Source organism: Pteronotus mesoamericanus, unplaced genomic scaffold (genome assembly GCF_021234165.1).
Source record: "Pteronotus mesoamericanus isolate MK-2021 breed Mesoamerican mustached bat unplaced genomic scaffold, CSHL_Meso_final contig_502, whole genome shotgun sequence".
In the NCBI taxonomy this organism is placed as follows: domain Eukaryota; kingdom Metazoa; phylum Chordata; class Mammalia; order Chiroptera; family Mormoopidae; genus Pteronotus; species Pteronotus mesoamericanus.
In genome coordinates, this window is record NW_026555187.1 from 5096664 (window position 1) to 5124560 (window position 27897).

The 27897-nt window shown below is 60.4% G+C and overlaps 1 protein-coding gene across 2 annotated transcripts; it reads left to right on the forward strand.

Moving 5' to 3' along the window:
- Positions 1-5059: 5059 nt before the first annotated feature.
- Positions 5060-26911, forward strand: SORBS3 (sorbin and SH3 domain containing 3). 2 transcript variants are annotated; one of them, XM_054578973.1, is made up of 21 exons: positions 5060-5340; positions 7529-7685; positions 7908-8025; positions 9290-9483; positions 10318-10381; positions 12574-12612; positions 13028-13121; positions 14725-14815; positions 15039-15125; positions 15224-15277; positions 16037-16123; positions 16590-16636; positions 17070-17209; positions 17403-17455; positions 17560-17606; positions 17771-17885; positions 21987-22112; positions 23310-23621; positions 24401-24504; positions 25077-25183; positions 26726-26911. In XM_054578973.1, exons 2-21 carry the CDS (start codon positions 7584-7586, stop codon positions 26785-26787), a joined length of 2043 nt encoding a protein of 680 aa, XP_054434948.1. In that variant the 5' UTR covers positions 5060-5340; positions 7529-7583; the 3' UTR covers positions 26788-26911. The 2 variants fall into 2 exon arrangements, with proteins under 2 accessions (XP_054434948.1, XP_054434947.1); XM_054578972.1 differs by having other exon boundaries at positions 5236-5340; positions 13055-13121.
- The last annotated feature ends 986 nt before the right edge of the window (positions 26912-27897 follow it).

The following is a 27897-nucleotide window of genomic DNA, read 5'->3' on the forward strand; positions in this document are numbered from 1 at the left end:
AACCTTTAACTAAATGATGAGTATATTGACCCTTATTTCCAGCATTGTGAAAAAGATTTTTTTTATTTTTCTTAAGCCTTGAAATTAAGAACTCAAGTGCAAATTCACATTTACCTCTCACTCCATGTACATTCAATCTCCACTTTCTGGCCTGTTCTTGTGATTGCATGGTTTTGTTTTTGTATCATAACTTTCAGGTTTGAGAAAGAAAGTCTTTCATTTTGATGCGGTCAGTGGGTCCATAGCTTCACGGCAAAGTAGGCGGTCTTTGAAACATCACGGCAGTTCAGGAGGAGGCGCACCGTTGAATTCAAGGAGGTGGGAAGACAAGGCTCGTCTTTGTCTGGAGGCCAGAGCACTACCTCACCATGTCCACTGGCCAGCAACCCAGCCCTCTTATCCTCCTTATCGGAGGCGGCCGCGCGGGGAGAGAGGCTTGATGCAGACCTAGTTTTCCGGCTCCGGGTCTGCGTGCCCGTTGTGGCTGAGTGAACTTGGCTGGGTTTTCCCTCTGAGGTCATCACTTATTTATCCTTGTCTCACAAAATCTGCTTTCTAAAGAGCTGACAACCTCTTGCCCCTACTTTCCTGAGAACTAAAAGCGGTCCATCCAGCTCAGTTCTCAAAGACGCCCCACTGTGCCTGTGCTTATTTGCTCATCTGTAAAAGGAGGGACAGAGTGGCCGGCAGTGGCTGGGATGTCAGTGTAAGGACTTCCTTGAAGATAGACCGGAGACCTGGACAAAAGGCCGGGTTCTTTCACAGCCTTCGCCGGTCAGATGCGGCTGGCTCCAAGCAGCCTGAATAGATCCTGTCCCATCATGCGTGCAGTGGACCGGGGTCCGAGCGTGGCAGGCCCGTTCCCCTGGGGACCCGCCCATTTCCCTGGCTGCCCGGACCCCACTGACAGCGCCGGACCTGGAATGGGTATTTTTTTTACCCACAGAGACCCCTGACCTTACAGGCACTACGCCCAAAATCTTGGAGCCCAGATGGCCCAGGTCGTGACCTTGTCAGCTTAGGAGAGTCTTCCAAGCGAGCGTCACGGTGGGTCTCTGTTCCTCTTCTGGTGCTTCTGTTCCCGTGAAGGTCTGGCCGGGGCGAAGACCATTGGGAGAACTTGGCGGGAACAGGGGCTGGAGTCCCGTGCGGACCCGGGAGGAGGGAATGGAGCCTGGAGGATGACACACAGCCCAGATCCGTGCTGTCGTGTCTGGTGTGGCTTGGTCACAACATGTCTGGTGTGTGGGGTGACTGTGTCTCCCTCTCTAGAGCAGGCGCACACCTCGGAAGGGACAGTGCTGCCTGCGAGTCTCTGAGGTCTGCTTGCTCAGTCCCCGGCAGGCAGAGGGCACTTTCCTGAAGGCACAAAGAGGCCTGCTTCGGGCCTCTCCGGAGTCCATGCCGGGGAGGGGGCGGGCAGGAGAGGGCCGAGGAGGGGGAGCGGCGGCCCTGCACTGTGTAACCTGGGGGCTGAGGCGCAGTGCCGGTGCCGCTTGGCTGCTCAGGCTAGATCTGAGAGTGACACTCGGAGGCCAGGCTCCCTGCGTGAGGTAATGACACTCCTCAAGAAATGAGAGTTTAGGTTTATGTCTCCTGGGATCCCTTGCTTCCTTTTTCCACTTGAGAAATAAAGGCGACTTCTCTGCTCACCCTACTCACAATAAAAGCCACTTTGGTGCTATGTCTATCCATCCTTCCCCTTGGACAGTGGAAGGCTTGTGGGGCCACCGGCCCTCCTGTGCAGCCCCCTCCTCTCCCCGCCTTGGGACGGGCCACCCGTCTACATAGACTCCTGGCTAGTTACCCCTTAGGGTGGTGGGCGGGCATCAGCAGACCCCTGTCTTTGGGGGGGGGGGTAATCCTCAGAACAAAAGGGTGGGGGAGGGGCCTACTGCTGACCCGGATCAGATAGCGAGAAAAACAGAGCAGTTACATAACTGTGTTTACTATGGCTCAGGTGGCTCTGAGGAGGCAGGGTGGCCCCCTGACAGCAGGCAGTGCCAGAGATGGGGAAGAGTCAGGACAGGGGTGTGGGGGTGGGGGGACGCTGTTAGATGATAAGGGAGTCAGGAGATAATGCATTGGGATGAAAGGAATCTGCTCTGTTGTTGACAACAGCCAGGTTACCCAGGGCAGCCTGCCCTAGCCCCAGCCTCTCCCTAAACCGTGCCAGCTGTCTGTGGCTGGGGCCAGCAGCAAGCAGAGCTGAGGCTGGAGGGCGGAGTCGGAAATCAGACACCTGGTTCTTGGCTGAAGCTCTGTACTTTGCTACTTTTTCCCTTAGGGATTCTCATCCCTAAATAGGGGCAGAAAAGGTCGGTCGTGGTGCCTTATGCTCTCTGTTCCCAGCGATCTGTCATCCTCTCTTCTAGGAGGCTGGTGGGCATCAGGGAGCAGGGTGGAGGGAAGCTGTCATCTACACAACAGCTCCTCCTTGGGCCACGCGCATAGCCTAAGACTCTGGGAAGGAGAGCGATTTCCCCTGGTGCCAGAGCAAAGCAGGCTCTGGGCTGAGAGAGCGGAGGAGCCCAGCAGGACCCACGTGTCAGTGGACAGGCAAGAGTCAAGACGGCTCTGGAGAAGGCTCCGGTGCCCAGCAGGGCCTGCCGGCCTCCTGCCAAGCTGTGTTCTGGGCTCCTTATCCCCACAGAGATGACACCCATAGCTAGTCCCCGGCTCCTTACCCATGGCTGCCAGCTCCCTTTGTGAGAAACAGGAAGTTGGGACCTTGGTCAGCTCCGTTGCACCCTCTACATTAAATATTTATCTTGGAGTCCAGGTCAGAGCCCTAGAGAGTAAGAGACGCTTGCAGCTGGCGAGAGGGGGCATGAGCAGGGTTCCTGCAGCTGGAAGATCTTTGGCGTCACCATCTTTGGAGAACAAGGAAGAACATGAAAGAGATGCGGCCCTTCCTAGTCCTGAGGACCCTGACAGGTGGGGAACGAATCGGGTGACAAGGGAAACAGGCACACCGTTTGTCCCTGAGCAGGGGCAGAGGATGGTGAGAGGGCTGTCCGCGCGTCAGAGCAGGGGCACGCGGCGCCCCCAGCCCTCCTCCCCCGGGCTGCCTGCTCTGGGGGGCGCTGCTGTGTCCACCCCGCCCCGTAGGCCAGCTTGCCCGAGGAATCAGCCACTTGGAAGGGGCCTTTCCAGGGATCCCGCTGAGCTCCTTGCTCAGTGTCCTAAGAGCTTCTCCAAGATACAGACCCCACAACTGGCAGCCTCAGAGCCCCTGGGATCGTTTCAAAGCTCTTCCTCGGAAACCTGGCGGCAGCGCCCAGCGCGCCCCGCGGTGCCCCGTGCTGGTGCCGCCCGCGGGCTCGGGCCGCGAGCGCTCTTCTCGGCCCAGGCGTCCCCTCCGTCCGCTGTTTGCTGCGATACGGTTTCATGCGTCCTCACCGCGAGCAGGATAGCCCGTTAACTGAGAAAATTGTTTCGTCTTTTCCCCATTCCCTTCCTCCTCAACTTTTGAGTTGAATGAAGCTCTTGACAACACTCTAGTGCAGCGATTTTGAACCTTTTTCATCTCACAGCGCATGTAAACTAATTACTAAAATTCTGCGGCACAGCAAAAATAATTTCTTTTTGCCGATCTGACAACCAAAAAGGTATAATTTTGATTGATTTACCAAAAATAATAATAGTAATTGCCTGCTGTTTTTGCTCCAAAGTGACTCAAACATCAGGGGCCTACAGTTACACAAAAGGATTTCTGGTGCCAAGAATTAACCAATCAGAAGCAGCCTCACCGCGCCACGTGACCAAGAAGACGCACGGTTACAGGACCTCTGTATTGATGGCTCAGGAGAGGGCACTCACACTGGAGGGCTACTGTTGTGTTCGCTGTGGTCGTGTTTTTTTTTTTTTTTTTTTTTTTAAATTTGACAATCTAAGGAAAAAGAAGTCAGCGCCCCTGACTAAATAGACAGGTATCGCCTATTTCCAAAATTCTTGAGGACACCGGTTGAAAATCGCTGCCCTAGTGCCCGGAGGCCTCGGGACAGCGAACTTACCCCCGGTAGATATGCGATGACCTAATTTATATTTCATATTTTCCTAATTTATAACTGACCACTCCCAAAATAGATCTGAAATTGCCCGGTACCTCCTTGCCATTTGGAACTTGGGGTCCCAGAGCCAAGCCAGGGGCTAAGGAGCACCCCAGAGCCGTCCAGCCAGAGGGGCACGTTCGCCGAGCGCGCTCAGGCCCCATCGCAGGCCCCGGAGCGCCCAGGGGGCGGCGGAGCGCAGAAGCGACGGCCCGGGAGGTCGGGGGCCGACGGGTGCGGGCTCTGCGGCCAGAGTCGGAGCCGCGGGAACAGCGGAAAAGCTGCGAGATGAAAACAAATGCGGTGTGTGGGAACACCGAGACCCGGTCACCCCGTCCCCGCCAAAGGGAGCCGCCCTCATCCTCTTCAGGGGCGCGGCCCTCCCGGGGGGCCGCTCGCGTCGGCCAATTTCCTCCCAGCCGCCCGCCGCGGGGCTCGCCCGCGTGAGCATCGCCCGTCCGCCGCGCGCGCGGGGGTGGGGTGTGGGCCTGCACGCACCCGGACGCGCGCGTACGCAGCCCCAACTCCCTCGCCGAGCAGGGTCCCTCGGGCGGAGCGGGGCGGGACCCCGCGGCTTGCGGGGAGCCCTATCTCGGCCCCCGTCCGTCTGCAGCGCCTTCCCTTCTCCGGGCGGCCGACTCCGTATCAGCTGCTGGCTGCGCCCTGCTCTTTAATCACTCGTGCCCTCCGTTCAGGCTCCGCCGTGCAGCGGGTCCCTTCCCACCCGCTGGAAGTGTCGCTGGAAACTCTGAGCGGTGCTCGCCCCCACCGCACCCCCCGCGCCCGCCCCGACGCCAACCTTGCGGTGGGGGGCGGGGAGGCAGCTGGGAAACCAGAGCGGGCTCCCTGGGGACCCTGGCGGCCCCTCCCGGCGCCTCCGCGCGGCCGGCCCGGCCCCCTCCGCCAGGGCCACAGCGTCCCCGCGGCGCGCCCCGACAGAGGCCACTGGCACGCCTGGGCCGCGGCCCGAGCCCCCGCCCCGCAGGCCTTCCACCCCCGCCCCCGCCCCGGGCTCCCAGTCCAGATTGGAGGGAGGCAGACGGCCGCCCGCCCGCGCCGCTCCCGTCCTTCCTCCCGGGGCCGTTCAGCCCCGTCCATCCCTCTTCCTCCTCGGGCGCCGGCCTCGCGGAGCCCGTCCCGACGCGGTCACGAGGGCGGACAGCGCGGCCGGGCCGCTCCCTGCCCTCCCCCGCGAGGGCCCGGCGCGGCCGCACCAGGCAGGCGCCCGGCCGAGATGCTCGAGTCCTTCCCGGCGCCCTCAGTCCCCGCCACCTGCTCGCCAGGGAAGGTAGGTGTGGGGAGGAGGGGCGGGGAGGCACCTGTGCCCAGCCCGAAGAGAAGGCGCTGAGCCCTCCCCCGGGGTCCTCGCCCCAAACTCTGCGGCGGAAAGAGGTGAGGAGCCCCCTCTTGAGCCACAAAAAGCAAAATTTGAGAAAACCTGTCCTGTCCACGTGGACTCAAAGCTAGAAAGAACCCGAGGAGGCGCCTAGAGCAGAACCCAGGCCGGGGCAGCACTTCCAGCTGGGAAGGAGCCCCCGGCCACAGCAGAGCCCCTCGCCGCTTCCAGCTATTGGGAGCTGGCGGCCGGGGTGCAGGGCTGCCTGCGTTCCGGGAGGACCCCCGAGATTTGCAGGCGCCCTCTGTCCTCCGCCAAATGAAGAGCCACTCCTTTCCCCCGTGTCCCCGTCTCCCGACGACAGGGCTGACGGGCGGAAGCTCGGCGTGCCCTTCCACACCCACCCTGCGCGTCCCTGCGCAGGCCGGGCCCCCAATGCCCCGGAAAAGAGGGTGCTGTGTGGGGACCTCCCGCCGTCCCCGTCCCGCTAGAGGACTTGCACGCAGGGTGGAACAGATGGAGGCTCGGAAGCTGGCGGGGGCGGCGGATGCCGACCTCAGAACGGGGCGCTGGGGCGGCAGGGGTCGCTGCTAGGAACCAGCCCGCGCCCGCTCCGCGGGACCTCCCGCCTCCTCTGCCTTAACTTCCCCAAGGGGAGGAGGGGGAGCAGCAGGAACTGGGGATGCCTGCGTGTTTTGCTTTTGGTAGGAGCCCTAATTGGATCCAGCTGGCGAGCTGCCCCTCCTCCAGCCTCAGCCCTGCACTTCTCCCCGCAGCCAGGGGCGGCCTGGACAGGCCTTCCAAGGGTAGGAGGACATCCTTGCTCAGACCAGAGACAGGGAGCTGCCCCAGCCTTGCTTGGACCCTGCATTGCCCCATGGCCTGGGCGCGAGACTAACCACAGCTCCCCTTGGGCCTGTGCCCCCTTGGGCCCCCTAACTCGTGTGCTGCTCCTATGACCTCCCTCAGCTGCCCGCCCCCACCCACAGTGGCCAACCTGACACCCTCTGTACTGATACCCGGGGCCGCTCCCGTGCCCCGCCCCCAGGGGTGCCCCCACAAGTCACCTGCACAGCACTGCACTTACATTCCACCACACAGACACACAGACACACAGACACGGCGCCCTGAGTGGCCCTCACAGCCCTCAGTGAGCCCCCAGACCCCACAGGCACACACGAGCCCCGCCGGACAAGAACAGCAGAATGGGTCTAGCCTCCGAGGGTGGTGGCGGTTGGCTCAGCTCCTGGCCCTGTCCCCCAGCACAGGTGGGGGGCCTGCTCTGCGCGCTGCTCTCTGGGGAGCAAAACCCTGTCCGGCTGCCCCTCCACCTCCATCTGCTGGATGCCTGCGCCCCGTCTCCTGAGCAGGGGACAAAAGAACCCAACTAGCCAGGCAGGCATGTGGCTCCCAGGACGCTCTGTTGAAAAACAGCCTGGAGGTGTAGGAGAAAGCAGGGTGTGCGTCTGTGTGCGGGCGAGAATCAGCACTGCCCGTCCACGCACAAGTTTGCTCTTACCCACTGCCCGTCTCTGCCCCCACCCTCGCTGGCACCAGGAGCCCCCTGAGGCAAAACCAGGCAGCTGACAGTCCTCTGAGCTCGGGGGCGGTTCCTGCTGCCTGGAAATGCCCTCGTGCTCTCCCTGCCTGGAGCTGGTCCCTGCTGGGCAGTGGGCGCGGCCTTGCTGTTGCCCAAGGCCTCTCCTCAGCTGAGGAGCAGATGCTCATGCGGGGGCTGAGGGAGGCAGAGGGAACTGAAACAAAGTCCCGCGTGCCCGGGCCTCCTCTGCCAGCTGCCCCAGTTCCCTCTGCCTCCCCTCTGGGGGGACGGGCTGACTGTGCAGTGAGAGCCCCAGAGGGCCTGGCCAGCAGGCCCGCTCCTGGCCAGCCGCCCCGCCCCCACTCTCCCCGCAGCTCCTGCCCGGGCCTAACAAGCAGCCCATTGTGCCGCTGGGAGCCGGCCCTGGCAGCCTGCAGGCGGGTGCCCAGAGTGGCCTGTTTCCTGGGTGCTGGACCTCCCACCCAGCTGGCCCCGATGCCCTCCCACAGCCGTCCCCTCTGCCCCCACGCCGAGGTCAAGCCCAGGGGGCACAGGCAGCCGGTCCAGCAGGGCTTTTCCTTCCTCTCTCCTTCCCCACAGAGGACGCGCAGAACAGCTGCTGGCACGCCCCGCGTCCTCCGACCTTGACCCAAGCATGCAGGCCCCACCCTGCAGCCTCCCAGCTGGGCTCAGCCTGGACGACTTCATCCCTGGCCACCTCCGGGCCCACGTAGGGGCGTCCTCCCGGGGCACTCGGGTGAGCAAGACAGCAAGGCAGCAGAGTGGCTGGGGCCCTGGCGGACGGGCGGGGAGCAGCAGGGTTACGGGGCTGGGAGAGGCGGGCCAGCAAAGCGCTCGCTCGAGGGGTCAGGCTGGCCCTGGAGCCCTGGCACCGCGGGAAGAGCCTTGGCGGCCGTCCCCCCCACCCTCCCCCGGGAACTTCTGGGCCTGAGCTGCCGCTCCCGGCCCCTCCCCACAGGTGCCTGTGATCCGGAATGGTGGCTCCAACACCCTTAATTTCCAGTTCCATGATCCTGCGCCCCGGACCGTGTGCAACGGGTACTTCCCACCGAGGAGAGATGCTTCCCGGCACCCAGGTGGGTCTGCTCAGGCAAACCTGGTCCAGGAGCCCCCTGTGCGGGGCGGGTGCGGGGTGTGGGGCTCCAAGCTCAGCTCACTGCCCCTCCCTAGGTGAGCATGCTGGCCTGAGGGAGCAAATGCGGCGGGAGAGAGGGGAGAGAGCCGGCTGCCACATCCCTTTCCTCTCCCTCCGCCCCTGTGCCAGGGGAGGAAGTGCGCAGGGGACACTGTGGGGGGGCTGGGGGCACCTCCAGCAGGCAGGGAGCAGCTCAGGTTGGGGATGGAAGGGTGAGGATGTGAGCGCGTGTTGGCTGAGGAAGGGCCTGGAGCCCAGACCCATCACAGGCCCCTGAGGGCTGCTGCGGTCTGCGTAGCACGAGGTGGACAGGCAGCCCTGAGAACGGCAGCCCCCGGGCTCCTGGGGGCTGCGCCGGCCTGGGCCACAGGGCCCGGGGGTCCTGGGACATCCGTGTGCAGGGCCCAGAGGAGGCAGGCACGCTGTCGAGGAGTTGATTCCTTTAACAAGTAATTGCTGAGCACTGTACAGACACTTTATAAGCTTCACGTACTTAATCCCTCGACATCCTGGCAAAGTGTGGGCGTCTTTCCAGCGAGGAGCCGAGTCTCAGAGAGGCTCAGCCACAGAGGCTGTGAGGGTCCACGCGGAAGCCCTGGCTAGGCTGCTGCACAAGGACCTGGGGCCGGAGGTGCGGGCAAGCTGAGGCCCCGGGTGGCCTTTCTGGCGAATGGGTTTCTGTCCCTATCGAGAACCTCTTGACTGTGTGTCAGGCACGGTCACACCCACTAATTGTCCCTGAACCCTTGCTACGATGCCCCTGACGGTAGAGATGGAGGCACTGGGAGGTTGACTGCTGTGGCCAAGCCGGGGCCTGAATTCAGTCTGTCCCCTCCAAGCGCAGCGTCTTTTTGGCCCCACCCCGCCGCTTCCCTGGCCGGGACACCCCCAGCATTTTCTGCAAGTAATGATCCCCAGCCCTCATTCTGGAAGCTGTTAGGACAGCCCGGGGAAGCAGGGCGGGGCGGGCACAGATTTCTCAAGACAAATCCATTTATATTCACTTTAACTAAAAAGTAAACAAACAGAGGCCCTGGTCCTGCTGGGAATGGGAGGTTGGTAGAGTCTGCGTCATCAGCTCAAACAGACTAGGAGACGTGGAAACGTCCAAACCCACAGGGGTCAATACTCTGAGGAGCTAAGGGGGGGGGCCAGGCCGGGTGGGCCCCTGCCTGTTGCTCATGCTCTCGTGCACATGCCCGCAGACCCCGCTTGGTATCAGACCTGGCCAGGCCCTGGGAGCCGGCCCTCGGGGATCCAGAAGACCCCCACCGCCCAGCATCCCCAGAACTGGTCAGCCACATGGACCAAGGACAGCAAACGCCGGGACAAGCGCTGGGTCAAGTACGAGGGAATCGGGCCGGTGGACGAGAGCGGCATGCCAATTGCCCCCCGATCTGTGAGTCCAGGGCCGGGGACCGACGCCGAGCACTTCTCTGAATGAAAGTGGGGGCAGCCAAGGTAGCCCCCAAACATTCCAGGCTAAATGAGGGGTTTGGCCACAACGGGTTTCAAGGGTCACAAGCCCCACAAAGTCACAGGCAGTCGTGGGTGTCTGCGTTGCACACTGGTGTGTGGAGCAAGGGGACCGGGGATGCCCGGCTCTCAAAGGCGGAGGGCCGGCGCTGGGAGGGCCCCTGTGAGGGTCGCGGCCACAGAGCTTGGGGGGTGGCTGCGGGACTGCTGGCTGGGCGGGTGAACACAGCCCTGGTCGGGAAGGCCTCGTGGCCCCGGGTGAGCATGGGCAGACGGGGCTCCAGGCTCCGAGGGGCCCTGCCACCCCCACGCCTGTCTCGAGCCAGCGCCCGCCTCTGGCTCCGTCCACGGCCCCGCGCTCTGAACCTGAGCCGGAAGTCCGCAACGCAGCCTTTCTGCCTCCCGGGGCTGTCCTGAAGCTCGGGGGAGGCAGGGAGTGTGGAAGACCATGTCCACCTATATTACTGCATTGATTTTTCATTACCTAGGATCACAGATTCTTTGTAGCAACACCAGAAATATTGAAAAACAAAGTGAAAAGAGTGTGACCCGCCCACCCCAGCCCACAGCTCACAGCTGGGGGTCATCGCTGATGGAGCTCCTCCCACACATCTTATCTCCTTGGTGTATCACACGTCACACGAAGTTACTCCCATTAGAGACACTGCGCGCTCATCCACTGGGGCTGAGAGGGGAACCGCTGAGTCTGCGGCTGGATGTTGGGCGGGTGGCCTGACTGTGCCTTTTCTGATCCCAGAGTGTTGACAGTCCCAGGGACTGGTACCGGAGAATGTTCCAGCAGATTCACCGAAAAATGCCAGGTGAGACGGCCTTCCAGGGCCCCCTCTCTGCCTGAGGGGGCTCCGGGCCCTGGGGTTCTGGAAGGGAGGGCAGGGAAGGGGGCTTGCCGGCTCAGGGAGCCCCTCCGTGCCCACCCCAGGCTCTGTGCTGAGTGGGTCCTAAAACAGGCCAGAGGAAGTGTCCTCCAACCTCCTCCCTGTCCTTGGGGTTGGGGAGACAATGGCCAGACACTGTCCCCAGTGTCCTCTGAGGGTATTGGGGATCCCTGAGGCCCCTCATTCATTCAGTCAGTCCCCTGACCCCCTCTTGAGCACTTGCTATGTGCTGAGCACTATTCTGGGTGCTGAAGATAAAACGGAACAAAAAAGAATGTCCCTGCCCTGGGGAAGCTTAGGACAGAGTGGGACAGAGAACAAGCAGGTAAATACTCAGCATGGCCGCTGGTGGTCGGCGCTTGGAACAACAGGCCCGGCGCACCCAGGGCAGGGGGGCCGGCTGGGAAGCCCCCCTCCCCGCGACGCGCTCAGCTCAGTGGCATCGGAGCAGAGCGCTCAGGGAGTGAAGGAGCCAGCCCTGCAGGGCAGGGGACCCAGAGACCCAGGGGCGGAAGCAAGCCTGGCTTGTTCCCTTGTTGCATCAAATTGGGGCCAGACTGGAGTGGAGGGGGCATGTGGTGGGAGACGGGATTGGGTCACGGAGCCCTTTGGGGCCATCATAAGGACTTTGGCTTTTATTCTGGAAGGGCTGAGGAGCCGCTGGGCAGTTCTGAGCAGAAGGGTGACATGCTCTGACAAGTGGCACCTGGGCTCGCTCAGGCTCTGCCAGGTGGGAAAGAGATAGGCCAGGGCCTGAGGCAGGGGCCAGTTAGGAGGCCTGGCTTCTGTCCGGGCCAGAGGCCACAGTGCCTCAGAGCAGGGCGGCGGCCGCGGGCCTGGCGGGATTCGGCGGCAGAGTCCTGGTAATCTGCGGATGGATGGATGTGGCAGCGGGGAGAGGAGTCCAGGCTGACTTTACACCTGAGCGGGCGGAAGGACGCAGTCGCCACTTCCACGGGCAGGGAGGATGCACGAGCGGCCGGTGTCAGAGGCCCGCAGCTTCGGATGTGGTGCATCCAAGTGGAGATTGGAGCAGGCGGTTAATACACGTCTGTAGCTCAGGGGCCACGCCGGGGCTGCACGTAGAAACACCTGGGACTCACTCAGAGAGACTTTGATGGAAATCCGCCCAAGTAATTCCAATGTGCAGCCAAGGCTATGAATCCCTGGACTCCCATGTTACCTTTGAAGCCAGGAGACTAGACAAGATTGTGTAGGAAGGGAGAGGCAGGGCCCGACGGCCGAGCGCCGGCGGCGGTGGCTCCTGAACAAGCAGGACCAGCCACGCGGGGCAGCGGGGAGGCAGCTGGAGAGCCCGAGTGGCCTCCCTGCAGCCAAGTGGAAGAGGAGTTTCAAAAGGAGGAAGGGACCCACTGTGACAAATGCTGCTGACGGGCCCACGCACTGACCTTTTGACTTGGTGATGGGGAAGTCGCCGGGTCTTGGGAAGAGCAGCTGGGGCAAGAATGGCAGGGCTGAAGCCTATGCCAGGAGCAGGGGACCCGGAGACAGTGAGTGAGCCACAGCCCGCCTGCCCTGCAGAGGGCGCAGGAGACCCCAGGGCCGGAGGAAGGCGCGGGTCTGAGACGGGTATTGTGGTGGGTGGTTGGGGAGCCGTGGGGGCAGGTGTGCCTGTCCAGGAGCTCGGGTCGGCCGGCTGGCCGGTCAGCCGCTTTCCTAGGAGGCCCCGGAAAGCCATGAGCACTGTGGGGAGAGAGTCTGGGCAAAGAGGGAAGGACGAACAGTTAGGAGAGGCTGCAGAAGAGGAAGGGGGGAGAGGAGGAGGTGCGGTGTCCCTTACCTGCCGAGGGGAGGCGAGGGCAGGTCTAAAAGGTCAGGGAGGGGGTCTGTGTGGGAACCGGGGAGGGAGGAGCGGGAGCTGGGGCAAGTCCACTGCCCAGGCTGGCTGGCTCAGGCCTTCCGCCAGAGGCATTTCAAGCCCTCCTCAGAGCAGCCCTCCTAATTCCTTCCCTCCCTCGGGACATTCTTCAGGCCCTGACTCAGTCCCTTGGCTCCTGCTCTCGGCAGGAGGGCGGCCTGGAGCCCCTGAGGTGGCCTCACAGGGCACCTGACCTGCCTGTCGTCCCTCCCCTGACCCGGTCCTTTCGCTCTTGCAGACTTGCAGCTGGACTGGACCTTTGAGGAAGCACCCAGAGGTGAGGGGGTGGCCCGCCCCAGCCCGGCCCTGCGTTTGCCCCTCTCTGCAGCCACACGGGGCTCTGGGGTTCCCCCTCAGCTCACTTCAGCTTGAGAAGTTTGTGTAGCCCACTTCGGGTGCGATCCCCCCCAGCAGGTGGCAATGAACAGCCTCAGCTTCCCTGTCCACTGAATGCCTAGGGAAGCCATGATTTCTCTGGGCCTCTCTGTCCTCATCTGTAAAATGGGGACACTACCTACCCCAGAGCTATTTTTAAGATTTCTTAAAGAGTGCAAATTCTCTGTGCAAAGCCCACACTTGGTGGTCCCGAACACCACCCTGCTTCCCACAAGCTACCCAGGAGCGTGGGTGCGTGTGGGTGCCTAGCTCCCCCCGACCCTTGCTCTCACTGCCCTGTCTTCTCCCACCTTCAGTGGCTTCCTCCTCTGCTACCTCTGCAGACTCCAGGCATCCAGGGGCCCCGCACAGACCTGCCTCCCGGCCAGGCCAGGCCTCCTCTCTGAGCGGGTAAGCCGCAGTGGGGAAGGGGCCTGAGGGCGGAGAGGGATCCTGGCTTCCATTTGGGGACTGGCACCCTCTGGTGGCCACAGCAGGTACAGCCTCAGAGCTCAGTCCCTTCTCAGGGTCCGCACCGCACCAATTACTGCCCTCCAGGCCTAGGCCCCAAGGGAATGGCAGGTCGGGGTGGACTTTGCACCCATTCCTGGTCAGGACTCCCCTTGACGCTTTTGTGGCTGACAGCAGCGTTCATCACCCTGAAGATCACAGGTCATATGGGGTGGAGAGCCTGGTGTCCCAGGACTAGGTGTGGACTTGGGGCCATCACTTTGATGGTGTCGGAGAGAAAACGATGGGGTGGAGGCCCTAAGCGTCCTCCCAGGTGCCACGGAGAGAGAGACCCCCACACATGCATGAGAAGTGAAGGATGCAGCTGTTTTTATCCGTGCTAACTACACAGGCCCAGCCTGGCCGCAGGACCTAGAGGGACTTGACCCCGCCTTGGGAGCCGGAGCTTTGCTCGCAGTGAAACCAATGAGGTCCTTATTCCTTCTGGGAGGGACTGACCCACTGGCACAGCCGCGCTGGCCGCCTCTGCATACCGGGGGTACGCGGCCACTAGCCTTGTGGCCCATGGGCAACTTAAGCAATCTAGGCCTCATATCCCCATCCAACAAGTGGGGCTGTGAGGATCAAGGCTCATAGCAAGACCCCACAAACATTGTTAATCTACAGGCTTAGTTATGACTAGAGCTCCCTTACACCGGGAACGGCATATTCCATTCTATCACTGTCAGTACCAAGATTATTTTGAGAAAGAAAATAGAGTCATGATTACAGCGAACAGATCCTGACGTTCTGGTCAGACATTCCATCAGTGGATAAGCTTGGCGCAGTCATTCCCCTTGGTAGAAACTCTCAAATTCAGCAGAGGCTGGAACGGGTGAGCCGGCCAAGAAGGAAGTCCCACAGGGGACCGAGGCAGCTCTGACAGTGCAGCGCCTGGAATGTGGCCGGAGTGGTCTCCAGATGAGGTCACCGAGTTCAGCCCTCAGAGCGCTGAGGCCCAGGACTCCAGGGCCAGGCCTGCGGGCTTTTCCCCGCCCTGGGCCTTCTTCGGACGGGGATGTAGTCCCACACCCTTGGGCACAGGTGCAAGACACGCGGTGTGGCAGCTGGAGAGACCAGCCTTCCTGAGGGAGCACAGGCAGCGGGGGGGCGCAGTCCTGGGGCCAGGCCGACCACACGCGGGGCCGTGCGGCAAGCCGGCAGGACGGCCACTCGCGGAGCTGGCCCAGGCCAGGCCTTCTCCTGGGCGTCTCGGCTCTGCGCCCTCACAGGCAACTCCCCACGCCCTTGTGCAGGTGGGAATCGTTCTCACTTTACAGGCAGTGGACCCGAGGCTCCCCCAGTTCCGTAACGCGCCCAAAGGCGGCACAGCGAGGTGGCAGAGCTATTTGAACTCAGTGCTTGTAACTTTCCATTTTGTGATGCTGCTGCACAGCCCGGAGCAGGAGAGGACGGGGCTGCAGCTCGCCTGCCGGGCCGAGTTCTCACTCACGCCTCAGTTTCCCTAAGAGGAAACTGAAGAGATGCCCTTCCCTGTCTCTAGAAGAAGCTGGGACTGCTCTGACGAGTTGCCTAGAAGCACCTTCCACTGCAATCCTGGAGCATCCTCCTCCCTGTCCCAGACCCCTAATCAGGTAGCCAGCCCAGCGCCCTCCCCACACTGTGCCCAGTGCCTTCTTGGCCAGGCCCCTCTGCAGGAAGGGCCCGGATAATGCCGTTTCTGTTGGGGCCTGTGCGTCTGGGTGAGCCCAGAACCCTTGGCAGGGGGTGTGGGTCATGGGGCAGGGCAGTGGCCTGACAGGGGCCCGGGGTCCCAGCCTCTGTCTACCCAAGCTGATGCCTGCCGCCCCCATGCAGGTGCCCAGACGCCGCGAGAAGGCGGACAACATCTGGACGGAAGAATCTTGGAACCAGTTTCTGCAAGAACTGGAGACTGGGCAGAAGGTGAGTGTGGGCCTGGCCCTCTGCAAGGGGATGCGCCCCTCGGCTCCTGTGTTTCGGCAGGCAGGGCGCCCCCTCTGACTGCCCCTTCCCACCCTTAGCCCAAGAAACCTCTGGTGGACGACCCTGCGGAGAAGCCCTCCCAGCCCATTGAGGTGAGTGTGCAGGGAAAGTGGGGGAGGGGAGACAGCAGTGTCCGGGGACAAAGGAGAGATGCTGAGTGAAGCTGGCCCTGTGACCTGGGGCAGAGGACACAGATCCCAAAGCTCTGGTCCCCTCCAGCCCCATGCAGTTTACCTCTGCATCCCCAGCACCCACCGCAGCACTGGGCATAGCATAGACACTCAGACGGGTGTTGAATAAATGTGTGTTGATCAAAGTAGGAGGTGAGGAGAGAGTGGTCAGTGTGGACTGGAGCTGTTGGGGAGTATTCTTAGAGGTGGAGCTGGGCTCTGAGAAGCTGGGAGGGCTCGGCCAGGCTGAGAGGGTGCTTGGATGGGGGAGGCACAGAGGCAAAGTCCAGGGGGCTGGATGGGCCGCGGGGGGTGCGGGGGGTGGAGCAGGTTAGGTACAGTGAAGCCAGGCTGGGGGAGGCCCTAGAGGACGTGATGGGAAGCGGGGGCTGGGCAGAGGAAGATGCAGGCTCGTACAGAGAAGTATCACGACAAAATCTGGGGCGGAGGGACTATCTCGGGGTGCCAGGTAGGTGAGCTGGGTCCGGAAGGAGGAGCCGGCGAGAGGCTGTGGCGTGGACCTCCTGACACCCCGAGACGCGCCTCCGGGCAGGCACACCGGCAGGGAGCCCGCCCTTTGCAAGGGTTGCTGGCGTCGCGGGCTTTGTCCTGCTGTCCACTGGGCGCCTCACGCCTGACCTTTGACCGGCGCCCCCTGTCCCTCCCCATCACCCGGCCCAGGTCTTGCTGGAGAGAGAGCTGGCCAAGCTGAGCGCGGAGCTGGACAAGGACCTGCGGGCTATCGAGACCCGGCAGCCCTCCCCCAAGGTACGGACCCCTCGCCCTCCTGGGAGCTCCGGGCCTGGGGCGCGCCGCGACTGGGCTCGGGCGAGCGGGCAGGCCAGCGGGCCCTCCGGCCGCACGCCGAGCAACTCGGGCCGGCGTGACCCCGTCTGCGCGCTCCTCCAAAAGAGGCGGGGCGCGGGCTTCTCCGGGCCACTCCCGAGGACTCTCCCAGGCCGAGGCAAGCGGGAGCCCGGCGTCGAGCTGCAGGGGCGCCCCGCCCGGTCCCGACCTCGGCCAGCGGGGACCGCCGCCGCCGCGCGGCATCCCGGCCGCCCGCCCCCTTCCGCACGCCCCTCCCGCGCTTCCTCTCCGGCCCCTCGGCCCCGCCCGGGTCCCGCCCGCTCGGACCCGCCCCGCCCACCTTCTCCCTCCGAGCCACTAACGTTCCCGGAGGCGGCGGCCTGGGCTGCGGCGGGACGTCCCGGCCTGACCGCCGTCTCCCGCGCAGGGCTCCCAGGCGCCCCGACGGCCCCAGGAGCCGCGGCCCCCCGCGCGGTGAGTGGCTGGCGGGCGGGCGGGCGCGGGGGGCGGCGGGACGTGGCTGAGGAGGGACGTGGCGCGGGGAGGGGACGTGGCGCGGGCCGGGGGTAGGGGAGTGGGGGGGCCGCGGAGGGCGGCAGGTGGCCGGCGAGGACGCGGCACCGCGCGCCGCGGGGACCGGGGCTGGGGGCCTGTCCCCGGCCCCCAGAGGGACGCTGTCCTCAGCGGGGGACGGGGTGGCCGCGGCCCGCACTCCCCAGCGCTCCCCGCCTCCCCGCCGGCCGCACCCTTTCCCGGCCCGGCCCTCCGCCTTGGGAAGTGGGACGTCCTGTGGCGAGCGGGGGCCGCCGGGGGGAGGCCGCTGGAGCTCGGGGACGCGTGGGGCGCCGGGAGAGAGCCTGGCCGGGCGGGAGGCCAGGCAGGTGGCTCACTCTCGCTGTCCCCGCAGCCCCGCCTCCGCCTGGAGCCCCAGCTTCCCGAATGCACTTTACCGGGGTTCCTCCCGACCCCTGAGCCCCCACAGAATGGCGGATGGAGGAAGCCCCTTCCTAGGTCGTAGGGATTTTGTCTACCCTTCCTCAGCCCGAGGTAAGGACCAGATCCTGCGCTTTTTCTTGCCCAGACGCCTCTGTCTGGCGCCTCGGGGTTGTGGCAGAGAGACCCGAGAGCCCCCTGCGGCCACTGGGGCCTGGGTGGGGTGGGGAGGGGAGGGGAGGGGGAACGCCCTCCCTGCCCCCGCCCCAGACCGGCCTTCCCAAGCCGAATGCGTGCTTCTCCGCAGACCGCGGTGCCTCCGAACGAGGGGTCAGTCCTGCCAGGAAGGAAGAGAAGAAGGTGAGGGGGCGGGAGCCTGAGGGTCGGGGTGCCAAGATGGCCTGGGGCGGGTCCTGGCCGCCGCTTGACCCGGGACACCCCCTTTGTCCTCTCCCCCTGCACAGAGGAAGGCTGCCAGGCTCAAGTTTGACTTCCAGGCACAGTCGCCCAAGTAAGTGCCCTTCTCTCCTCACCCTCCCCGCCCCCAGGGGCCCAGCCGAGGGGAGCATCTCGGGGGTGGAGGGGACTCTGGGCGTCGGGACAGGCTCTGGAGAGGAGGAGGAGGAGGAGGAGAGGAGGACCTCAGCTTGCCGCTGTCCTTGCTCTGGCCTGCAGGGAGCTGACCCTGAAGAAGGGTGACATCGTCTACATCCACAAGGAGGTGGACAAGAACTGGCTGGAGGGGGAGCACCACGGCAGGGTGGGCATCTTCCCTGCCAGTTACGTGGAGGTGAGCGGAGCCAGCAGGGACCGTGGGCAGAGCCCCGCCGTCCGTCCACGGCTTCTCTAGGGGCTGGCTGCCCGATCTCGGGGGTTCCCCAAGACGTGCCCCTGGGAGCTCCGGGCTGCCGTGTCTCTGCCTGGTTCCTGACCGCGGCCTCTCAGCGCGGCCCAGCACTTGGCCACGGCTGGGGAGATGTGTGCTCAGCAAGGGCTGCGGGGAGAACCAGGGACCGGCACCCTGCAGCACCTGTCTCCCAGGCCATCGTGGGGATGAATCCTAATGACACCTGGCAGGAGTGCAAACTGTGTGACGTTTACAGGCCACATATACCTGTGGCATCTTCCTCATTCTTGTGCACAGTTGACCCTTGAACAATGCAGGGCTTGGGGCGCTGACCCCACACGGTCTGCTGTAACTTCGGACTCCCCCAGAACTGGACTGCTGAGCCTACTGTTGACCAGAAGGCTTACAGATAACATAAACAACAGATTAGCACTTACTTTGTATGCTATATGTATTAGGTACTGTATTCTTACAGTAAAGTAAGCTAGAGAAAAGGAAATGTTATCAATTGGTTGCCTCTTGCAGGCCCCCAACTGGGGACCTGGCCTGCAACCCAGGCCTGTGCCCTCACTGGGAATGGAACTGGCGACCCTTCGGTTCGCAGGCCGGTGCTCAGTCCACGGAGCCATAGCAGCCAGGGCTGTGACCTTTTTCTTTTTTTCTTTTTCTTTTTAAACTATATGCCATTGATTATGCTATTACAGTTGTTCCATTTTTCCCCTCCCCTTTATTCCCCTCTGCCCTGCACCCCCCCAGCATTCCCCTCCCCCCCTTACTCCCCCCTTAGTCCATGTCCACGGGTTGTACATGTAAGTTCTTTGGCTTCTCCATTTCCTATACTATTCTTAACCTCCCCCTGTATATTTTGTACCTATCAATTATGCTTCTTGTTCCCTATATCTCTTCCCTCATTCTCCACCCTCCCCCTCCCCGCTGATAACCCTCCCTGTGATCTCCCTTTCTGTGATTCTGTTCCTGTTCTAGTTGTTTGCTTAGTTTGTTTTTGTTTTAAGTTCAGTTGTTGGTAGTTGTGAATTTGTTGTCATTTTACTGTTTGTAGTTTTGATCTCCTTTTTCTTAGATAAGTCCTTTCAACATTTAATGTAATAAGGGCGTGGTGGTGATGAACTCCTTCAACTTGACCTTGTCTGGGAAGCACTTTACCTGCTCTTCCATTCTAAAGGATGGCTTTGCTAGAGAGAGTAATCTTGGATGTAGGTCCTTGTCTTTCATGACTTTGAATACTTCTTGCCAGCCCCTTCTTGCCTGCAAGGTTTCTTTTGAGAAATCAGCTGATAGCCTTATGGGAACTGCTTTGTAGGTAACTATCTTCTTTTCTCTTGCTGCTTTTAAGGTTCTCTCCTTACCTTTAATCTTGAGTAACGTAATTATGATGTACCTTGGTGTGTGCTTCCTTGGGTCCAACTTCTTTGGGATTCTCTCAGCTTCCTGGACTTCTTGGAAGTCTCTTTCCTTTACCAGATTGGGGAAGTTCTCCATTATTTTTTCAAATAAGTTTTCAATTTCTTGCTCTTCCTCTTCTTCTGGCACCCCTATGATTTGGATGTTGGAATGTTTAAAGTTATCCTGGAGGTTCCTGAGCCTCTCCTTATTTTTTTGAATTCTTGTTTCTTTATTCTGTTCTGGTTGAATGTATATTTCTTCCTTCTGCTCCAAATCATTGATTTGAGTCCTGGTTTCCTTCCCTTCACTGTTGGTTCCCTATATGTTTTTCTTTATTTTACTTTGACATAGCTTTCACGTGTTCCTCTATTTTGTGACCATACTCAACCATTTCTCTGAGCATCCTGATTACCAGTGTTTTGAACTCTGCATCTGATAGGGTGGCTATCTCCTTGTTGCTTAGTTGTTTTTCTGGAGTTTTGATCTGTTCTTTCATTTGGGCCATACTTCTTTGTCTTGGTGCACCTGTTATGTTGTAAGGGGTGGAGCCTTAGGTATTCACCAGGGCCGGGCAACTCAGGTCACTGTGTTGTGACACTGTAGGTAGGGGAAGGGTCAGAGAGGGACTAATGCTGCTTGCTTGGTTCTCCGCCAGCTTTCAGTCACTTCCCCCGCTACCCACAAGCAAATTGGGCCTTTCTGGTGCTGATTCCCAGCTGGGTGGATTTGTGTACATTCTAGGACCCCATGGGTCTCTCCAACAGACTCTCCTGTGGGGCTAGGAGTTTATCCCGCCGCCACATCACCCGCAGGTTTTTATAGCCAGAGGTTTTGAGGTTTTCTTTGCCTGCACTGGAACACTGGGTTGCGTGGTCTGTCTCACTCCCCTGTTGTTCTTCCCAGTTTATTCACACACAAATGTGGGACCACCTGGTCCTCCAGCCACTGCCTGGCCACATGTCCTCTCTGCCCTGGCTGCCCATCTCTGCCCCGCTACTGGTCTGGATGAATGTTTCTTCTTTAACTCCTTGGTTGTTGGACTTCCATACAGTTCAATTTCCTGGCAGTTCTGGTTGTTTTTAAATTTGTTGTTGTCCTTCTTTTGGTTGTATGAGGAGGCAAAGTGTATCTCCCTATGCCTCCATCTTGGCCAGAAGTCCCCCATAACCTTTTCCTTAAAAAAATTTTTAAAAAAAAATATTTTTAGGCTACACAGTTCATATATGAGTTTTTACAAATTGTTGCAAATCTCCAAAAATTTTCCAGTATACTCACTGGAAAAAAAAATCTGTGTATTAGTGGAACCACACAGTTCAAACGCATGGTGTTCCAGAGCCACCTGAGTGAGCCGCTTCGTCCCTGTCATTAACCCGAGGAAGTGATAGATTTGCCCCTTTTTACAGATGGGCTTGCTGAGGTTCAGGGACGAGTTGTTAAGGAGAAGATCCAGACTCTGAATCCAGACCTCGGTTGTGGATTGGATAGATACAGGACTACCAGCTAAATTTGGTGTTTGTGTCTCCTAAGGAGTTTCAAGCTATCTAATTTATTAATTTAAAGTCATTCATGATATTTCCTTAATATCCTTTTAATCTTGGTAAGATCTGTAGTGATGTCCTTTCTTTCGTTCCTGATAATTGATACATTGTGTCTTCTCTAATTAATACTTTGTGTCTTCTCTGATTCAGGCTAGAAATTTGTTAATTTTATTGATCTTTTCTGATCAATAAATTTTATTGATTTTATTGACTTTTCTGTGTTTGTTTTCCATATCATTGATTTTTGCCTTTTTATTATTTTCTTCTGCTTGCATTAGTTCTAATTTGCTCTTCTTTTCTAGTTTGTTAGGGTGGTCGTTTAGATGATGGATTTGAAACATTTTTCCTTAACAGAACCATTTCAAGGCTATAAATTTTCCTCTAAGCACTGCTTTAACTACATCCCACAGATTTTGATATTTTAATTCAGCTCAAGCCGTATTCTCATTTGCTTTGTGACTTCCTCTTTGACCCCTGGGCCAGCTTCTTGTTTCATTCAGGCACTTGATTTGACAGCCATCAGTAGGCCTCCCCTGCCCTCAGAACCTGAAACTTCTCTGATCCTGAATCCTGAAACTGCTCTCTGATCCTGAAACTTCGCAAAGTAGATACAGTATTCCCTGCCATCATTCATTTACATCCTCGGGGGAAGTAGTTGATTCGCTCCTAGGTTTTTATGAGTAGGGTGAACTGAGGGCAGCATGGAGATTTGAGGCTGGTGGAGTAAGAGGGGAGGAGGTAAGAGAGGCACTCGGCTCTCAGCGACAATAAAATGTTGTTAGATCCTCACTTTTAGAACAGGCCACCAGGTGCTCCCTGCTCCTAGGAGCTCACTTCTTCCTGTCCTCTGGACAACCCTCTCACTGGCTGGCGTCCGTCCGGGCAGACACTGCCCCAGCCGGTGAGACCCACTCCACTTACCTCCACTGGAAATGCTTCCTCCAGGGGTCTTCTGGGCTCACGATCCCCTCGGCTGTGCTCGCCCATGGCCACCCCAGGCTTGCATCTGGTGCCTGTCTCCTTTCTGGCCTGGGGACAGGTCTTCCCATACCACCTTCTCCTTGTCCAGGCAGAACCTTTCTCATGGCCTTTCTTCCTGCAGGTGCTGCCTGCAGATGAGATCCCCAAGCCCCTCAAGCCCCCGACCTACCAGGTGCTGGAGTATGGAGAAGCGGTGGCCCAGTACAACTTTAAGGGGGAGCTGGAGGTGGAGCTGTCCTTCCGAAAGGTGCGGCCGGGCTGGGCCGGGAGCGGGGGGCGGAGGGGGCTGGTGACTGCAGAGGGAAATATGTGTGGTAAAATGTTTTATAAGAGTCGGGTGAATCTACCTTCATCCAGTATCCAATTTTTTTCTTCGTCTCTTTAGATATGTTTCCCTTAACTTAGCCTATTTTTAAAAAGTCTGAAACTTCTAGAGTACTTGTGCTTTTTTTTTTTTCAATTCCAGGTTGGTAGGTTTTGAGGGTCACAATCAGCCTTTTTAAAAGAATGAAATGGAAATAATAGAATGCCTTGTGTGTAGAAAGGGTACCCTATCACATTTTTAGGCATTTACGTATATATGCATGTATGTGTGCTGTGTACTGGGTCGGTACAACACAGCTTTTACGATAGGTCGTGTGCAAGAAAGCTTGAGAAAACATCCTATAAAGCAGGGAACTGGTCTCCCTTTGGTTGATTTTTGGGGCAGAGACCATGAATGCCTCTAATGAATGTCCCCCAGCAGAGCCGGCCCCAGGGCCAGAGGGGAAGGAGGTGGCCGGATGCGGAGAGGTGGGGGCAGGAGAGGGCTGGGGACGCCCTTCCCCAGGACAGCACCCTGACCTCCGGCGCACGGGCCGAGGACGCCCTGGCCACCCTCCAGGAGTTTGTTGGCGGTGGTGACAGGGACACCCCGTGCGGAGGCAGGGACAGGGCCCAGTCCTGGTGGGGGTGGGTAGTGCTGCCCAGTGCCCCTTACCAACCTGACATCACTCTCCTCTGCTCCTCATGGCAGCAGTATTGCTACCCTCGCTTCCCAGGCGAGGGAGCTGAGGCTCAGAGAGGCAGAGCAACTGCGCTGAGGCCGCACAGCTTGAAACCGGCAGGGCCTGGCTCGGATCTGTGTTGTCAGCCACCAGCCTCCCCTGTGACCAGAGCTCTGCTGAGAAAGGGCTAGGAACTCAGAGGGGGTGTGTGTAGGTGTCCCCAAGGGGCGGGACTGGACCCAGACCCAGGGCCGCATACCGTGGGAAGAGCTGAGACTTCAGCTTGTGCCGCCTGGCGGCCTGATTTGGCTTCCCGACCCCTCCACTTCCTAGCTGTGTGACCCCTGCGTCACCTGCTGACTGCTCCGAGCCTGATGCCGCTGGGCACTCATGTAGGCGCCCTTGGGCACACGGCACGCAGGAAGGCCCTCCTGATGCTGACTCCTCTCTTCCCGCAGGGGGAACGCATCTGCCTGATCCGAAAGGTGAACGAGAACTGGTATGAGGGGCGCATCTCCGGCACGGGGCGCCAGGGCATCTTCCCGGCCAGCTACGTGCAGGTGTGCCGTGAGCCCCGGCTCCGTGTCTGCGATGAGGGCCCCCAGCTCCCTGCGTCTCCCGGCCTGACCACCGCCCGGCTGGCCGCCCGTCACCCCAGCTCCCCAGTAATGCCACGCAGTCCAGCTGACCCTGCCGACTGGGGGGGCCAGGCCTCCCCCCGCCGCACTGGCTTCTCCTCCTCCATGCATGACCCCAGACCACAGACCCAGGTAAGGCAGCCTGTTTCAGATGGAGAGCCGACCCCCGCTCCTTACCCCGTGTCCCCATTCCTGTGACAGGGCTGCATTGGAAACCTGCCCAGGCCACCCCAGGACAGGCCGGAGGGGTGACGGGGCAGAGCCTGGCCCTGCAGCCTCACCCTGGCCTGTGGACCCCTGAGCCCTCAAGTTGGTTGTGGCCTCTGAGCTGCATCCCAGGGAGAATGGGGTGGCCGGTGAGCTCTAGGGGAGGCCCAAACCCACTACAGGCCTCCTGGCCTTTCAGGCTCCATTTCTGTGGCTTGTCTGTATCAGCCTCTGGCACAGGGTGGGGCCAGGAGTCAGGGGTCTGCCATTAGCCTGCTGGGTGGCCTTGGGTGTGTAGCTTGCAGTCTCCAGTGTAGGCTTTCTTACCTGTAGAACATTCCTCACCTGCAGAATGGGGATAGTAATTCCCACTCCAGAGGTATTAGGAGGGTTTGAACTAACAGTTTGTAGTTAAGTACAGTCAAGGCGTGTGGACAGCCCGCAGACACGCCCGCCCGCCCCGCAGCCTGTGTGAGCAGGCCCTGCGGGTGTGCCTGGCCTCCTCCCCAGCCTTGTCCCTGCGCCTGTGGGAGGGGCCCCACCCCCACCCCTGTCCTGCCTGTGAGGGGAAATGCGCACAGACCCTGTGTGGGAACTGAGGGTCAGAGGAGAGTGCGGGGAGGGTGCCCCAGGGGAGCGGGAGGCCCCCTCACTGTCCCTCCCTCATGCTGGCTTGTGTCTGCCTCTCCTCCTCTGGACCCCAGAGTCTCAGCACCCCTGGGTCTTCTCTGTCCCACCCTGGAAGCTCCAGCCGTCCCTCGGACCTGGGGACCTCCTACCCTCACACCACTCAGATACACTGGACCCCGTGAGTACCATCTGGGAGTGCTTGGTCAGGGGCGGGGCCGCCGGCAGGCAGTGCTGAGCACGCTGACCCCCCTAGTCCGCCCAGCCCCCCCGGGTAGATTTGGTAAACTCCTGATAGGTAGCGCTGGTTCTTGCTGGGCTTACAGGTGACTTGGTGGCAGGGGTGGGGTCACTTGTCTGCAGTGTTCCTGACCTGTCCCTGTCAGCCCTGCAGCCTTAGAGCCAGCCTCCCACACTCAGCCCCAGCTGCAGTCCCCTCCCGGGGTTTCCAGCCCTGAGGTCAGTGCGTGGATGTGTCAAGTATGGGAACTGGCAGAACAGACTCGAAGGCACTGGGAGCTCCGAGGAGGCAGGGCTGCTGGGTCGTGAGGGTGGGCGAGCAGGGAGCAGGCCCGGGAGAGAAGGAGGCACTGCCGCTAGACGGAGCTGCCACCCCAGGAGCGGGGCCAGAGCTGATGGGAGCCCGGGAAACCCTGGGAAGTTCAACCCACATGGCAATGCTTGGGTCTAGACTCTGGGTTGGTCTGAGGAAGGGGTGGGGCCTGGTGGTTGCCATGACAATGTCTCCTGCAGGTACCGGGCAATGTATCAGTACAGGCCCCAGAATGAGGATGAGCTGGAGCTGCGGGAGGGGGACCGGGTGGATGTCATGCAGCAGTGTGACGACGGCTGGTTTGTGGGTATGCGGGCCTGGTGGGGGGGGGCTGCGGGGCAGGCCGGAGCGGGTACCTCAGGGTCCCTGGGGGCATGTCGGCTCACGTGGACTCATGGCCGACCTGCCACACATGCCTTCTGGCCTGGCTCCTGGGGAGACCTGGCCCTGGATGCTCCTGCTGAGCCGGCACTTCTGCTGTTGCTTTCATACCTGGCAGAGGGGTGAGGCTCAGGGTCCTTGATGAGGTCAGTGTATCCCTCACCCCCAGCCCCAGCCAGCAGCTACCTCCCCCAAACCCCCTCAGCCGAAAGGAGGGAGAGATCCTGGCCCAAGGGCAGCCCAGACAAAGGACTGAAGCAGGAAGCCTCAGGCCGGCCTTGGCCCAGCAGGTGTCAGGTGGCCTGTTTCCCCAGGGGGGGCGGGCCCTGTCTGCACCTCCGCTTGGGAGCCTGGGCCGCGCTCAGAGGCGAGCGAGCGGCAGGCTGCAGGGACAGCAGGCTGCCGGCCGAGCCGTTGGAGGGCTGCCTGGGCGGGGCGCTCAGGGGCAGCCTTGACCTGGCGGCCCGCCCTTTGCCCCTGAATCCCAGCACCTCACAGGTGACCAGGCTTTGGGCACACCCGTGATCGATTATGAAGTGCCGACTCGCTAAGGGCCCTTACCTTGGAGGGCTGGGCTTGGGGCGCATTCGCATTCTACTTGGTCCATGTCTGCGTTTGAATTTCTTTACATCTATTAATCAAGTGTTGCGAAAATTATATAGACAAGAAGAAAAAGCACCATCTTTGTGGTATAAGCCACATGTGCTTTTAGAGAAAGAGTTTAGAAAGTTCTGTTTCCAGTCATGTTAACACATGTTAAGTGTTCAGTAGCCACATGCGGCTTATCATTGTGGACAGTGTAAGTCAGGGAAGGCTTCCTGGAGGAAGTGGGAGAGCTGGGCCTTAACAGCATCAGCAAGGTGTGGGTACAGGGCGGACATGGCCTACTCCTAAGGAATCGGATGCCAGCCTGCTGGGAACAGGAGGCCCGGGACTGTCCCTTCATACTCCTGTACCCTCTCACATTCCCCCTCCATCGCCCCAGGACCCAGGACACAGGTGCCTTTGGGAGCGTGACAGGCCAGAGGCCTGAGCTTTAGGCCCACGTTGACCTCTAAACAGCAGAGCGCTCTGGGAGGATTCACTTGCCTCCTAGGGCTCATCTGCCCCACCTCTGAAACGAGGGCGTTGCACTTAGACCAGTGAGATTCCTCTGAATTTAAGTTCTGTGACTCATCCTCTTGCTTCCTTGCTTTCCCGAGGAAGGGTGGGGTTACCCTGTGCTGTGTGCGAAGTGACCCACAGTTGTTGCGTGCTCACATTGGTCATTCGCTATTGAATTTTCCAAGCATAGCTTCATTTATCTAAGCTTCTCCCACTAGAAGGCTGGAATGAGGAAAAGATTTTTTCCCTCCCTGGGATGGGGGCTCCAGCTGCAGTTCCAGGCACTGTCAGCAGGGGGCAGGGCCCTCATAATTTCTATCAGAAAAAGAAGTATGAGGAATGATCTTTCTCTTTCCTCTTTCAGGTGTCTCCCGGAGGACCCAGAAATTTGGGACATTCCCTGGAAATTATGTAGCTCCAGTGTGACAGGTCTCCGTGGCAACTCAGAACCCAGCCAGGATGGGGCAGGGAGCCACCGCACTTCTGGGAGGGAGAGCGCACCCCTCCTTCCCGCCTCCTCCTCCCCAGGACCTGGCTGCTGGCATCCGCAGACAACCCAGCAGCCTGCTTCCCCGAAGCCCCCTCGAAGCCCCCTGGACCGATTCCCACCCACAGCACACAAGCATTCTTCCCACAGCCCTTTATTCCCTCCCCTCCCCGACCCCCCAAATACAGAGGTCTGCTTTGAAGTGGAGGCTCTTTCCAGACCTTATTGAGACCAGACCCCCCGAGTCCCCCAGCCCCACCCTGCAATGGCGTTCCCTCTAACAGGGACTGGCTCCCAGCTTCACCCCCATGGGGTTCCTCTAACAAGGACCAGCTTCCTAACCTCATAGAGACCAAAGGCCACTGCCCGGAGGGGGTCCCCCCCTTTCACTCCAGCTTGCCTGCTGCCCCCTTTGCCTTCCCACTTCCAGCTGGGCCTGGGAGTGAAGGGGGTGGTGGACGCAGCACCTCCTTGGCCTTCGAGGCCTGACCAGAGATCTCGCCCGAAGGCCCACTCTGCCCAAAGGCTGCCCGGCCCAGGGCCTGGGCTGCGCTTGCGTCCCGCTGCTGCAGTGCCCAGGGAGGACGGGCCTCTGCGGCCTGGCCCCCCCGCCCCAAGTTTTTCCAGGAGACTGGTGTGTGCTGCCCTCCTGCCTCCCCAGCCTCCCCCAACCCCGAGTCCATCCTGGGAGAGAATGTAAAATAAATCTGGATGCCAGGGCCTGCGCCTCGCGCTCCTTGGGTGGGGGTGGGGTGGGAGGGCGCTCCTGTGTGGGTCTATGGGAACACTTTCTTCAGTGGCCTGTGCTGGGAGCCACATGGGGTGTGCGTGTGCGTGTGCATGCGTGTAAGGGGAAGCTGGGAAAGCAGCATTATTATCTCTAAAGATCTCGGGCCTCGGGTCTCAGGCAGCCTTGGGCGGCCCCCGGTATTAGGCAGCTGTCTGACAACCAGCACAGAGCGCATGCAAGCTCGAGCACCCGATGTCACAGGGACGGGGGCGAGGCCCAACCGTGGAGAGAAACCAGAGATGGGGGCTGACTGTGGCCT

Coding starts and splice junctions, on each gene's coding strand:
- SORBS3 (XM_054578973.1), top strand. CDS start 7,584: ATGCAGGCCCCACCCTGCAGCCTCCCAGCTGGGCTCAGCCTGGACGAC. Junction 16,124..16,589: donor CCCGGCAGCCCTCCCCCAAG/GTACGGACCCCT, acceptor TCTCCCGCGCAG/GGCTCCCAGGCGCCCCGACG. Junction 23,622..24,400: donor ACCCCAGACCACAGACCCAG/GTAAGGCAGCCT, acceptor TCTGGACCCCAG/AGTCTCAGCACCCCTGGGTC.